The sequence below is a fragment of the Amblyomma maculatum genome, chromosome 8, assembly GCF_055883805.1.
Source record: "Amblyomma maculatum isolate TAMU_Amacu chromosome 8, ASM5588380v1, whole genome shotgun sequence".
Classification (NCBI taxonomy): Eukaryota; Metazoa; Arthropoda; class Arachnida; order Ixodida; family Ixodidae; genus Amblyomma; species Amblyomma maculatum.
The window spans coordinates 98,926,462-98,940,921 of NC_139351.1; the positions used below are offsets into that span (position 1 = coordinate 98,926,462).

A 14,460-nucleotide genomic window follows, 5' to 3' on the forward strand; every position below is an offset into this window, starting at 1 on the left:
AAAACAGATGCCTGTGCGTTACAGCGTGGACAGATAATTAAAATATAACGACGAAGAAAAATGACAGAACTTATTAACAGGTTTACAGTAGCGTCGGGTTACCCGTAGTGTTCGTTCCCTAGCGGCGAAGCTTATGAACTAGAAGGTGTGCAGTGCTATCTGTGCAGGTCTAGGTCTTGCTACATGTAGCCACATGTAGCCAAATCGAAGTTGATACGAGGTGTGCGAGGTGCAAGAAGCTGCTTACGTGAAATGTGAAATTACGAAGAATAGTGCAGTGGCAAGAATAGTGCCTAGACTACCTTATGACATGATGATAGGTTTACGTGAGTTGGACCGCGGCAAGGTGGCAAGCACGACTAGAGCGCTATAGCATGTAATCGCGGTGTTGACGGCCAGCCCGCCGCACGCCCGCTCATTTGGTCCTCGTAGTTTGATTCTTCAAAGTTTTCTCTTTATCATCTGGGATAAAATGCGTCACGTAACGCGTCGCTTTCTACTCGTATTGAGGTTTAAATGTGCTTTGCGGTGCTGCAAATTTACGTATACATACAAGCGGCGCTGAAAAAGCTGGGTACCGCCGGCGTATCTCTAGCCCAAGCATCACGTCTGTAGGCGCCGGTTTGTGCTTTCCATGAGATGCTGTGATGTACGGACTACGTCCTGCAAGTCAGCTGTGCGAGACTACGTGAGTGCTGTGATGAGTGCGCCGATGTCCGGACATCGGCGTGTCCATTTATGATCGCCGATGTTCCACATGCATGTCAGTGTTTATTAGGTGCAGTGGTAAGTCCAAAAACGTCGCGTAAAGAGAGCATCGCGGGAATTTCTTTACATGCGCTGTGCAACAGTCAGACGGTAATAAGTCATCGACAATTTTTTATCAGGCTGCACTACAGAGCTCAAAACTCGGAAAATATTTCTGCAAAGTACACACCCGTTATTTACACTTGTGCGTTTTCAAGCTTCGAAAAAAAAAAAAAAATTCAAACAGCAATACTTTAACCCGGCCTTGCACAGTTGTTGGGAATGCACATGATACAGTTATCGTATGTTTGAGTTGACAGAAAATCAAGTGCCCAGCTCACACCGCCGAGATGCACTTTACTACATATTCTGTGGTGAGGCAGACAAAAGTAAAGAAAAATAAAGTGCCTCTGCCCATGCCACTAAGTATAACGGGCTGCACATTACTACAGGTGAAATGGTTCAGGCTTCTGTAAAATATTAGCTGCCTGGCGCAGCACCTTCCTAGATGTTCAGGCTTTGTACTATTGTTAAAGGCCACTTTATCATAAATAAAGGAACAAATATGCTTCATGTGCTAATGACTAGTGCTTTTTCAATGTATTATGTTCATTTTTTTTTTAGTTTTCGCTTAGTTTATTTTGCTTTTTTATGCTAGACAAACACAAATGTTACACTTTTAAACTTTCAGTCCAAAGCCGAATATGAATATCTGCCATGCATTTGGCAGCTGTAATGCTGGAAAGGTTGACATGTATAGGATGTACTTACACGCTGAGACATCTCAGTGGCACGTTCGGCTGCTTGCCCCAAGGTCGTGATATTTAATCCCGGTAATGGCAGCCACACTTCGTTGGAGGCAAAATGCTAACGCATCTGTTTCCTGCGAGATGTCAACACAAAGTACAAAGCACATGCAGTTAACTTAATCTTTAGCTTTCCACTACAGTATTCTTCATAGCAATGTATGCCACTTTTGGATGGGAAACCCTACATGCCACAGGTAGGGTGTTTTTAGATTTTGTAACCTCTCACCTATGCTGTGCAACATTTGGCTAATTGTAGTTCTCAAACAGTTGTTGATGAAACTAAAGTAGTTCTTGCTATGGTTTCCTGCTTGGATTAATTTGCTAATTGCAGTTTTTTGAAACTTGCATCAATGCCGGACAGTTCAAATAGCAGGCAGTTGAATTACAGGAATGATGTGGATCATGCATTTCAGTTCTGACAAATGGAAAGTAATGGACCCTTCCATGCATGCACAGGTGCCCTTAGACAAATACATAATCGGGTGTGTGATTGTGACACTTATCAAGGGTCGACAGAAGGCCATGTGGAGCCAGTGTGGTATCCTTCATGAAGGCTAAAATAAAATTGTACAACAGCTGCTGTCACATTCAGAAAATAACTGGTCATTTTATGTATGATTAACTGACTATGAACAGCATCTTACTCAGGGTATGATGTAATTAATATCTGCTTTAGCATCCCAAAACAACTACGGCTATGAGGAATGCAACAGCTGAGGACTCCGGTATATACTCAACCATTTGGGGTTCTTTTGCAAGCACTGACACCGCACGGTGCATGGCAGCCTATTGTTTTGCCTTTATTGAAATGCCTCTGCTGTGACTGGAATCAAATCTGCTTCCATGGGTTCAGCAACCAAGCACTCTGAACTACTGAGCCAGTATAACAGGGTCAAGTAACAAAATGCATGCCATTACATTTCCTTCTGGCCTGGTGTTTCCTTCGCAGAATTAATGTATACAAGAAAAATAAATAGCAAAAAAAAACCCAGTTTTATTGCACATTATATTCACATATCAGCAAAAATTCTCTAGGAAGAAATTTTTTATACTGCTTGCATGGAAACCAGGAACATCTTACAAAAACAAAAACAATGCACTTACTGCACTCCAATTGTTAATGGGCAAGGTTGCATCGATGCTACTACACTGCACTTCTCACAAAACCACAAGCCTTATCTTCTTTGGCCAATTACTTGATAAAACTAATGGAGACATGTCGCACACCACAGACTGGTCATCTCTCAACATATCTGTATTTGTTACATTTCAATTTCATGTCTTTCCACTTAGCTTCAACTGTTGCCAACATTACTAATCACCCATCTTTTGTGAAATACCTTTTTTACAGTGTTGAGATCAGCATCTTTGTTAACGATGGTCTCAGACATTCTCGATGCTATCATTTTTCACACCTGGAAGAACAAAGAAAATGACAAGCCATGAGCAAACAAAAAATTAGGGAGACATCTAATCTCAACCTGTAAGGGTATGGTGCGCCAGCATTAATGGCTCTTCTCTGCAGATCCCACTGTGGATTTCCATTAATTTACATACCCTTTGCTACAAATCTAATCACTAATTCCTTAATTCATGTCTCTATGTCTCTGTTATCTTACACATACTCATTAGCATGCGGTCTTAGGCTGCCCTGTTATGCGATAGACAACCTGGCATAAACCTCTAACCTTCTCATTAACCAAACTACAAACGTGGCCTAGGAGTAGCCTTTCTTACTCGGGACTGAAACGTCCCAGAACATATTTCAAAATATAACTTTGTAAGCTCGAGTTAACAGCTCCTGCCATGCGTGTGGATTCGTGACATTTGGTTTGTGCACGGGGTCCACCTGTTAATCATGCTGGTTAACATGCATGAAAAAGACATTTTGGCGCAAACATTGGTGGCAAATGTTCAAACGGTGCACTGCGGATTCTGAAATGTATACTTATATACATGCAAGGGTGGCATCATCACATAACAAGATCAAGAGCTCTGTTGGAACTTCAATGCCCATTAACTACCACCTCATACAATGGTTGTTGGTACCACAAGACCTCTTCTAACAGCATGCTGACACCATTCCACTGAGCGATGGACATATATGCATACCTTATAGATAGCTTATGATTGTGGGTCTCATTTATTTTTATGACTTCCAAGGAGTTCCTGTTGTCAGAAGCCCAACAGTTTATGAAAGCGGGACAGGGTGAATATGCTGCATGAAGATACCAAGAAGCTTGTACAAAGAAAATTGAGAGTTAAATGCCAGGAATTTTGAAACACTGAAATAAACAACAACCTACACTTTGTCAAACTTGTCATCGAGGAATGGAAATCATGCAGTCATCAAAAACGTATCATGGAGGACTGCACTAGTTCAAATCCCCTTCATTTTTGGTTTCCTAAAATGAAGCAATGTTCCTAAACAAGCTGCATCCTAAAGAACATTTTAGTCATTACACACAAAATAAATACATTAAACCTTATTCTTGGTACATGGCAGCATTAGTCGCTTATGCACCATAAAAATCAACACAACAGTTATAAGCTTTCGGTCAGGTGTGGTCCTTATTTACATAACAGCGATGTCGCGCGGGTCTAACGTCCCAGCAATTGGAAAGTGACCTTTTCCAAATTCTTGCATAATTTTAAGAACCATGAAGGCGATTCTACAGATCTCTAAAGACGCACGGGTGTTTGGTTTCGACTGGCGTACTCAACTGTTTTACCAGCGTCCACCTGCTTTGTTTCTTGAAGACAGCCTGAAGTGACGAGTGTTAAAGATGCAACATTTTTTAGCATTTAGCGTGTTTCTGAAGGCGTTGCTTTTCATTACAGGACCCACAAAAAGCAGCTGAACGCCAAACGCCGCCTAGGTTGGCTTTCTAGCAAGACAGCAATGTAGCGTGGAAAATCGCTCCGCCGGTCCAACGCTGGCCGCAGATTTGAAAGGCGAACTGTTCGAACTTAAAGCTACTGACCACACCTGAAACACTGAATTGTGAATGTTATGAAAATTCGTTCTCTCTTCGATCATTGATGCGTCCACAGTGGAGAATTTATGCGCCTCAGGGTAGGCCAGCCGTGGTAACAGGGATGCATGGTTGTAGCAACAATCGCTTGCATGGCACCCACTGCAAAATTCCAAGTCAGCTTCTGAAATGAAATGTGCAGCGCACATTTTCTACCGCGTACTGAAATCCGGCGACGCATGCATATCTCCCCCTCGTTTCAAAGCTGAGGCTGTTCAGTTGGGTCACGCTAACCTCGAGCATGTATATTCGCAAAATTCAGCGGTGAGAAAAAGATGCAGGCTGAGCACTTGTCTGGTCTTCCCCTAAAGTAGTAGCAGTAATGCACTTTTTTTAGGACTCAAATTAAGCATCCAACAGGTCAGCTGCTAGTACCAAAGAGCATTGCGGTTCGTACGGAAGCGGATCATTCGCACTTACGGCTTTCCGGTTGTGCACTCATGTATTGCGGTGCAGCAGGTCTTCATCTCGAGGAGTTGACGTGCAGCTCCCCACTGTAGCAGCGTAGGCTTCTAGTAGATTCGGCGTGTCTTTTGCCATGGCTCTGAGGAAGAATCTAAAGGGAGGATTTAACTAGAAACATGCTATTTCCTTTGTCTGCATGTGAGAAACGAGCATATGGCCGAATGTTCTGCGCGGCGAGGTGTGTGTTGTGCCGGCGCTTGATCTTTGGAGGTCGATGCGCGATCTAAGACAACATAAATGCTATAAATAGCTCGCTTGCATTATGGGCAGGTCGAGGTGATAGTTTAGTGCGAAGCGAAAGCTGCTAGTGAACGTGCGTATCACGATGTCAGATGGTGGAGCTGGTGCAGTACGTCGCTTCGCCTGCAGCTATGCGCGTGACAAGCGATGCTTGCCATACACAATCCTGAGTGAAGACAAGACCGTGATCTATGTTAGAATGGGCGAACTCTTCGTAGCATCTCATCGAGAGTCACGGCTAGCTGACATCATAGAGGATAAGGTGTATATAGCCATGAGCCTGTATATCGACGTCCGCCGTATCTTTACGAGAATCGAATGGATACGTCGGACGTAGACTTTGTCGTGATTTTCCGACTATTGAAGCCCGCGTCCCTCCTTAATTCTCAGTCATTCAACACAACCTTACACACATAGCGAAAGGGCCCACCCCAGCTCAATGCTGAACAGCATATTTGAGATCTTGCATCTTGTGTTATGTTTTTGAGGCAGATAAGTGACAAAGGCTGTCATGCGCCAGCTGTGAGGTATAAATCATTTGCTTTGTTAGAAGTGTTTTAAGTATGCTTGAAATCTCTTAGCTTGTTGAGAATGCTGGCTTCTTTTAGAAATGTAAACACAGAAGATATTTCCACAAGTGAATTTTCTCCTAAGAGCAAACAAGGGTCAAAACGGCATGTACTCAAAATAAAACTAGGAAAGTGTTTTTTCCTAAGTTTGTCTAGGCTTATGCAGGAAAATAATATGTGAACTAAAGTAAGTGGTCCACCACAGGGATCTCATTTTGGCGTGTTTTCTTTTGCAAGATAAAACTTTGAAAGAGGTGTGTATGTCATATGAAATGGCACCATAAAATGACCTCGATTGACCTTGGTGGATCGTTCTTGGTGTGAACGTGACTCCCATTCTTTTATGACAGGCTTTACTAGGTGTAACTTATTATTTACTTAAGTGTTCTATTTAGACTGCCAGTTTTTCTCAGCTTACAGTATACTGACATCATTGCGTCTTTGGCTGGAATGTTTAATTAAACTTTTTAATCTCTAAAGCCTGGGCTTGTGCAGCACATTCATCTGCTTTTTCATTTCCATCTATTCCAACATGGCTCTGAACCCAGGAAATTTTAGCATACTGTCCATGTGTTTTGACTCCGATGTTGTGTATAAGGTCTCCAATTAATGGCTTAACTGCGTTTCTTGGATGAAGTGAGGTATGCTTAGAGAATCTGTAAATGATACTATTCAGGATGCTCTGATTTATTATTCTTTCTATAGTCATACAGACTGCATACGACGCAGCAGCAAAAAGGGATGTAAGCTTAGGTAGTCTCACTTTTTTTTCCCAATCATTTTGTACCACCGCAATTTCTACGTAGCGTGCTGATTTTGAACCGTCGGTACAAAATGCTGTGTATTTCCTGTATTTTTCGTTTAACGTTAAATACTCTTGTACTATATGTTGATGGTGTTTTTTTTTTTCTTTTTTCTGAAAATGAGTTAATGTGAAATCACATACTGAGGGTTGGCAGTACCAATTTTTGGGAATGGTGTGTGTTTCCGTGCAGTACTAGGTAAGGTGTCCATTACTTTTAACTCTTGGCATTTCAATTTGAAATGAAAAAGAAGTGATCTTAATGCAAGAGGTTTTTGACAAGGAACACTAGATGTGCTACAACTGTGGTGCTGTTGACACCAGGTGAAACGCTGCCAAAGCTAGAGCCCTTCTTTTTAATGCCCTCATCCACAGCCAAAGAGTGCATTTCTTGCGCCGAGTGAAGTGCTTTGCCTGCAAGCTTACTACATGATAATAATAAATGCTAATAATAAATACTATTAGCATATTTAAATGCGCTCTTATTGCTTTGAAAGAAAGATAGGTTTTCACTCATCTTTCTTGTAGTCACTTTGGGACGTTAAACCCCACAAACTAAACCAAACCTCTTTTGTCCTCATAAGACGTTTCTGTATTTTAGTTCTGTATCACCTTTAAGTACCAGCAATGCACACATGAATGCACTCAACATTTTGAAAAAGCCTCTTCACAAGGTATGTAGCACCACCAAACAGCAAGAACATAGAAACTAGTTCGTGGCCGCATGCTAGCAGTGCTGCCTTGCCCAATGAAGCAGGTATTGTTGGGGGCATAACAGGAAAAGTTTGTTGTTTTTGTCGATGATAGTGCAGATTTACCGAGTATGGCATCAAAATGACGCTGTTCATTGAACGAAGCACAAGCTTGTTATGGATGCCTAATTCTTAGATGACCCCACCAGGAAACCAGAGGTGTACAATGCTGCTTCTTTATCATTGAATTTAATCACCTCTTTCTGCACAATATTTGGGATTTTTCAACTCTGTGTTTGGCACATGGTTTCCTCTCTCCCTCATATGTGTCATAAAACCGAACATACATGCAGAATTTTCTTGCAGCTTATGTCTTCCTGGGGCTTTGGCTAATTTCATTATGTTCTGTTTTGCAAGCAACTGATATTGTGCACACACAGCAAAACTTGCCCAGTGAACAACGTATTGAAGCGACTGTTATCACCATCTGCACTTGTATCCTTTTATTGTTTCCTTCAGGGCTGGCCAAAAAATGATGAAACTAAGATAACATACCATTTTGCAGCATTGTATTATGATCATTACAAGAATCATTTTTGTGTGTCAGCAATCATATTACAGTGTCATTATTAATTACTATTGTGTTCATGTTCTGAATCATTTTTCTGCCCCAGGGAAAGTGATTGATCAGGTGCAATGTCCTTTGTGCATGTGTGTTGATACAGAAATCACATCGGCAGTGCTGCTCAAGGAATTGATTCTTAACATTGACATCCCTTTTCAACAGCTTTCTTTTGCAGGCTGTTACTACTAAGCCAAGGAGTGAAAGGTTTCATGGGAAGAAACCTTCGATGCCACATCTGCCAACCTTTGTTGATTCACTGGCTTCATGTTCAAAACATAGGAAACAGCGTGTCCAGTGATCTCATTTCTAGGTGTTTATGCACATAACTGGACATTGATTGCTTCAAGATATTACTTACTTCCCTCAGTTTTACAAACTGAGATGAATGCACGAATATCTCCTATGGTTTTTATTATGCTCAAATAGAGCTAAAGAAAGTGAGACGTTTGAGGGTTGCGAGTCTAAGATGGTGGTGATGGCAATTACAGATGCTGCTAATATTGTGTTGGGCAAGTACAGTGGTGAGTAAGAGTGGTATACAACACTCAGCCTGTGACCAAGCTTGGGAAAAATGCGTCAAAATGCCACCTAGCGACAGTGTAAGGGACAAAGACATCCGCACATGTGTGTGGATAATAAGAGGCACCGCCACTATTGTCTCGATCTTAGATAGCTGTTGCTAGATAAGGATGGGATGCAGTTTTATCGAGCTCCACCACCGGCTGAATGTTGTATACCACCTTTACTCACAACTGTACAATAGATGCATTTGAATGGAAACATAGTATTCTACTGATACCTTAGGTGTGTTTGGTTCTTTCTTTTTTACTGAGCTGAGAGCTTTCTTTTGAAGCATTTCCTCCAGATGTGAAAGGTTGCCCCCAAAGATAAAGCAAAAGCTCTAAAGCTCGGGTGATCGTTATTGTGAGAGATTCTGTGTGTGACATTGTAACATGCTGTGCAGGAATGCCACTGTACTAAACATTTATTATATATAGAACTTTAGTAATAAATCCATAAATTTTCCAGAGTTTCGCTGGAGGCTCCTAAAAAAAAGCACTGATCTGCACTCTTGATTCATTATCTATGATGCCATGTCTTTTGCTGATATGACTTCATGCTCGTTAAATGTCTCTGTAATACTTTGCCACTGTGACAAATTCTTTTACTGCGTAGCACTACTTGCTGCAATCACGGATTTCGCTGATGTCTGTCCGAAACCGCTCACTCTCTTCGTGAACTTGAAGTGGAGAAAGAGAAAGTGGCAACGTGCGCGTCGCACGGATCAGCATTGAGGAGGTGGAGCAGCCGCACAACTGCAGCACAAGCCGCTCTGTCTCTCTCTCTGTCAATCCGTCTCTGCTTGAACTTAAAGAGGAGGATGGGGAAGTGGCGACGCCCGCATCACGCAACTTAACACTGAGGGGGTGGAGCGGTCACATAGATGCACCCAGTGAGTGAGTAAGACAGCAAGGGAGGGGCGTGTCAGTTGCGGATGTGGCGGACGTCACTGGGCAGCGTTGCACAAGCGTGTGTTGCTCCGGAGTAAGCAGTCGTGTATCGCTCATGCGTCCTCAACATCGGCATCTCTCCACTCGCATCAGTCACTCCTCAGCCTTCACGGACAGTAGACGTGTACACACGGTGCTCCCTGGACCTCGGCTCCGAGCCGCTCGCCGTATCGTCAAGCAGCTTGTGCTTACCTCCGCGCCTAAGAATTGCTACGCACCGATTTTGCATTTGATTGACTATGCAAATCAGCCATAATTTTTTTTTCTATATTTTTGTTTCTGATTGCACCTGCTGCTTTCTGATAAGTTGCTCAGCAAAAAAAAGTCGCATTGTCTTTCCTTACTTTTCTGCCTGATATATTGGGGTGTTTTGATCTGTAATGGTTGTCTGTTATTGAATGAATGCTAGATGTGGTGTGCATTTCTTTGCCATTGATATATAATGGCGGAGGCAGAGTGAAAAGCAATATCCTAGCCCGTGGCAATGTTGCTTGATCATGTGTTTCTGCCTGCCTTAAAAAATGGAAGCATGCCCAGTCAGGCATGGCAAGAAATACCTTGAGGTTTTAAATGACGAAATCTTTTTGCAGCACCGTCATTTTAAAAGCAGAATCTGGACTGAGCAGGCACTTTGTGTTTCATAGCTTCTGCACGATTAACCTGAAGGCAATCATTCAAAACCATGAGTAGGCATGCCTTGAGCGCTTATATTGGCCACAAGCACGCAGTCTCACATTACTTCAAGCACCTCGGTTGTCTTGTGATGCTTTTAGCTATCGTCCAGTATTTTTGTCCTTTGTGGTCGGTTAGAAACGACTGGTGTTTTCATTACGTGCGTAAAGTTGCTGATTCTGTCAAGCTCTTGATATATTTGTTGCGTTGTGCATGTAGCTTACACCTTGAATAATTACATTCCAGTTTCAAGCATTGGTTCATGGCCGGAGACATTTTGCTGTATGAAATGTGGTAGCATTGATGTGAGGCTTTCTTTTTTTAGCATCTGTCAGTAACACTGAAAGCTTCTGTGTATGTTTGTTTGTTTGTTTTGTGGGGTTTAACGTCCCAAAGTAACTCAGGCTGTCAGAGACGCCCTAGTGGAGCACTGGAAACTTTACATGCCCTGACATCGCACAGCACACGGGCGCCTTGCTTTTCGCTGGAATCGAATAGTGGCCGCCGAGGCAGGGATTCTATCCCACATCCTTGGAAACAGTAGCCGAGCATCGTAACCAGTGCGCCACCCCGGGAGGGCCAAAAGCTTCTGCGTAGTTTAGAAATATATCTTCACTGGAGCCAAGGGCAGTACATAATATAGACTCTGAATGAATTTTGAATGTGTTTAAATTCCCTGTGAAACTGTTTAAAAAAAAAAATAATTGTTCCAAAGTTTTTGTAGAGACCCATTGCTAAAATACCTAGCTGCCACTAGTTATTCAATTCTGCACAAAATTGAGTCTGTCATAAAGCCGGTAATCATGCATATGCACAGATCGAGGCTAAAGCTCTACTGAGCTCTAACAGGTGCAGTCAGTTTTTGTTTATAATCATGGCCTATCCTCAAGCCAAACCAACAAAACCTAGAGAGTGAAATGTGATGCAGAGCATAAAAATGTGAATGATGTTCTATTCGGCTCACATAATAGTTAATATGCTGTGCACTTGAAGTTATAGATCAAGCAATATCTTGAAGCCAAAATGCGAGCTACCGGCAATGAAGAGCCTTAAAAAGATTAATTTATTTAAAAGTTAGCCCTTTTGCCCAAAGCAGGGTGAAAATTGCCTGCTCATAATGCTGCATCCACAGATAGAGTATGTAAACTTTTGATCTGTGTCTGCTGCATGTCACATCACCACTTACAAGAGCGCAAAAAAACATGGACGCAGAAAAATATAAATGGACATCTTAAATCTACATTCACTCATCAAGTGCGTGCACAGTTCGAAATTAGAGTATTTTGCTTCAGTCAGTCCTTTAATAAGTGATTGAATTTAACTTTGTTGCAAACAAAACTGATTTGTGGGTAATTGATTCACGTTTCTTGTAAACATTGGGCAGAAAAGAGTACAAGTCCAATCGAGTTCCTTGCCTGTATGCTTTGCAAGAATGAAAAAATAAATAAATTTCACTTCAAACTAGCCGCTACAAGTGTTGAGATGAATTTTCGCATGCATTACCTTTTCTGCCCAACACCAAATGAAATGTTGCAGTGTTCTCTCCTCTTATTGAAAGCATTTTGGGTTTTAAATGCAGATCCAGTTACCGTAGCCTACAAGTATAACACCCTTCCAGATGATTCACCTGATCAAAGGCATCTGATGAACCACTGCATGGATACCTCCTCTACCAGCTCTCGTCAGGACATACCCTCGGGCAACAAGCTGCACAATTGTAGCCAATGCAGCAAGAGCTTCAGCTCTAAATACTTTTTGGATGTGCACCTTCGTACCCACACGGGCGAGCGTCCATTCCATTGTGACTACTGTGATAGCAAGTTTATACGAAACAGCGAACTGAACACCCACATCAAGATTCACACGGGAGAGCGTCCATTCCAATGTGACTTCTGCGATAGCAAATTTACACAAAGTGCCCACCTGCAGACACACATCAAAACTCATACGGGAGAGCGTCCGTTCCAATGTGACCAATGTAGTCGTAAATTTGCTCTAAAAAAAACTCTGCTTGAACACATCAGGACTCATACGGGCGAACGTCCGTATTGTTGCATCTACTGTCAAAGCAGATTTGCACATAAAAGTGCTCTGGTGGTGCATGTGCGCAGCCACACAGGTGAAAGGCCGTATCAGTGCCAGCTGTGCCCAATGACGTTTGTGCAGAATACAGCTCTCCTGACACATGTGAGATCCCACAAGGGTGAAAAACCATTTCAATGTGACTTGTGCCAAAAGGCATTCACGAGGGGGTGCAGTTTAAAAGTGCACAAAGGGAAAGAACATTAGGGGAAGAGCAGTCTTCTGTGAAATCTTCAGATGGTTGGTTTGCTGGTTATCCTGTTCTTTGCGAACTAGCTACCTACAAACTTAGTTTAGCAACTTAACCTACATCAAAGGTTTTCAATTTTTAGAATTTTTTTTCTATTGCACTCACATATTTAAAAGGGTATTTTGATGATATCAGACAACACTGCACAGACTGTCTTCTAAATGTTTTCTCAAAATCTACGAGAATATTGACCTCTCAGACTTCCATTTTAAAATATATTGTGACATTCTTATTTGGAATTGCCTATGATAAACTACTTTTACCAATGCCAGCATGACAGAGCATGCTGCGAGAGAAGCTGACAAGGTTGTAAGAATTTTTTTTTGCATTTTGATTTTACATTTAGATCAGTTCCGGAAACATCGCATCACGTCTAGATGTAGATGGAAGAGACCTGCCCCTTTGGTGTTTTCTACACATTATGTTGTGTTAACTGGAGTATGTGTTAACAGGGGGGAAAAAATCACATCATGAAAATATTTTTGCTTGATTTGGACCCTTTGCAAAAGCCTGTTTCTTTAAATGGAGCTAACAAAAAGTCTTGAGTGTTCAGTTCTCTATATTACCTTTCCTCAAAGAATTGCCCCTGTGTTTGATTTAAATGTAGTATTTTTTGTTGTGTTATGATGTTGCGATGAACTCTAATTAACCCATCTCATTCACATCCATTGCTGTCTAGATAATAGATAGTTATGCTTGCGGACACTGCAGCAAATTATACTTGCATTGCAGTGGGTGATGAAACAGTGTATCCTCCTAAGCTTCTTGCTGATGCATTCATTTCAATGCAGTGCCAAATATATTTTGTCCATTGTTATTCTTCATTGTTTTTCTGTTTGCTATGGCATATTGCTTAATTCAGTTTAGTTTATTTCGTGTATATTGTAGTTTATTACAACATGTTGGATTTGTGATTCACATTTTCATCAGTTTTGTTCTGTGTGTAATTCAATATCAATTGTCTTCTTTAAGTTAGTCCTGTAGAAGGCTAAGCTCCCTACCTCCCTCACAACCAAACTTTTTGCAGCTAAAAACATTGCTAAACCAATCACGGATTTTCTGCCATATGTTTTATCAGTGCTCGGTGTTGCATTCCACAATAAAGCTATTTTTTTTTGCAGTGGAATTCTCCTACTAATGGCACAGCAGTGCACAGGAAATATTTTTATTTGGGAACAAAGTTTGCAAATTTGTTTTTCTATATCACCATATGTCTACTTAGGCTTTGCGTTTCATTTTTCATTCCTTTAAGGGAGAGGAAAAATCCGAGTAATCTAAATAATATGATGCCGGGTTTTCTATTTTTAAATCATGCTATCTTGTGCACATTTAGCACTAATATAATATGCACAGACACTTCCACTGCGCATGCTTGCACCTTTGTAGTCACTTTTCCGTTGGCACCCCGCCGAGGTGGTGCAGTGGTTACGGTGCTTGACTGCTTTGCCCAAGGATACCATGAGTGAGGTGTGTTTGTCCAATGTGAAGACGAAATAAAATGATTTCAATCAATCTTTCTTGGTGTGAACATGACTCCCATTCCATTATGACAGGTTTTATTAGGTGCAACTTATTATTTACTTCAGTGTTCAATTTAAACTGCTAGTTTGCTCTTGGCTTACAGTGTAACGTCATTGAGTCTTTGGCTGAAAATTTTTTTAATCTCTAGAGTCGGCTCGTGCAGCACAGGCATCTGCTTTTTCATTTCCACTTATTCCAACATGGCTTTTAACTCCTTGTGCTGTGTATAAGGTCTTCAGTTACTGGTCTGACTGCGTTTCTTGGATGGCTTGAGGTGAGTATGCTTAGAGAATCAGTTTAAATTGTGCTATTCTTGATGCTCTGAATAATAATTTTTTTATAGCCATACAGACCGCAGATTACCCAGTGGTGAAAATGGACATAAACTCAAGGAGTCGCTGTTTTTTTTTTTTTTTTTTTTTTTTTCACGATACTTTTTG

At 41.5% G+C, this 14,460-nt stretch overlaps 1 protein-coding gene across 1 annotated transcript; it reads left to right on the forward strand.

The window, feature by feature from the left end:
- Positions 1-204: 204 nt before the first annotated feature.
- Positions 205-14,005, forward strand: LOC146181946 (uncharacterized). Its single transcript, XM_084576942.1, has 2 exons — positions 205-688; positions 11,747-14,005. The coding sequence occupies exon 2, from the start codon at positions 11,812-11,814 to the stop codon at positions 12,454-12,456; it is 645 nt and encodes a 214-aa protein (XP_084433068.1). The 5' UTR covers positions 205-688; positions 11,747-11,811; the 3' UTR covers positions 12,457-14,005.
- Positions 14,006-14,460: the final 455 nt, after the last annotated feature.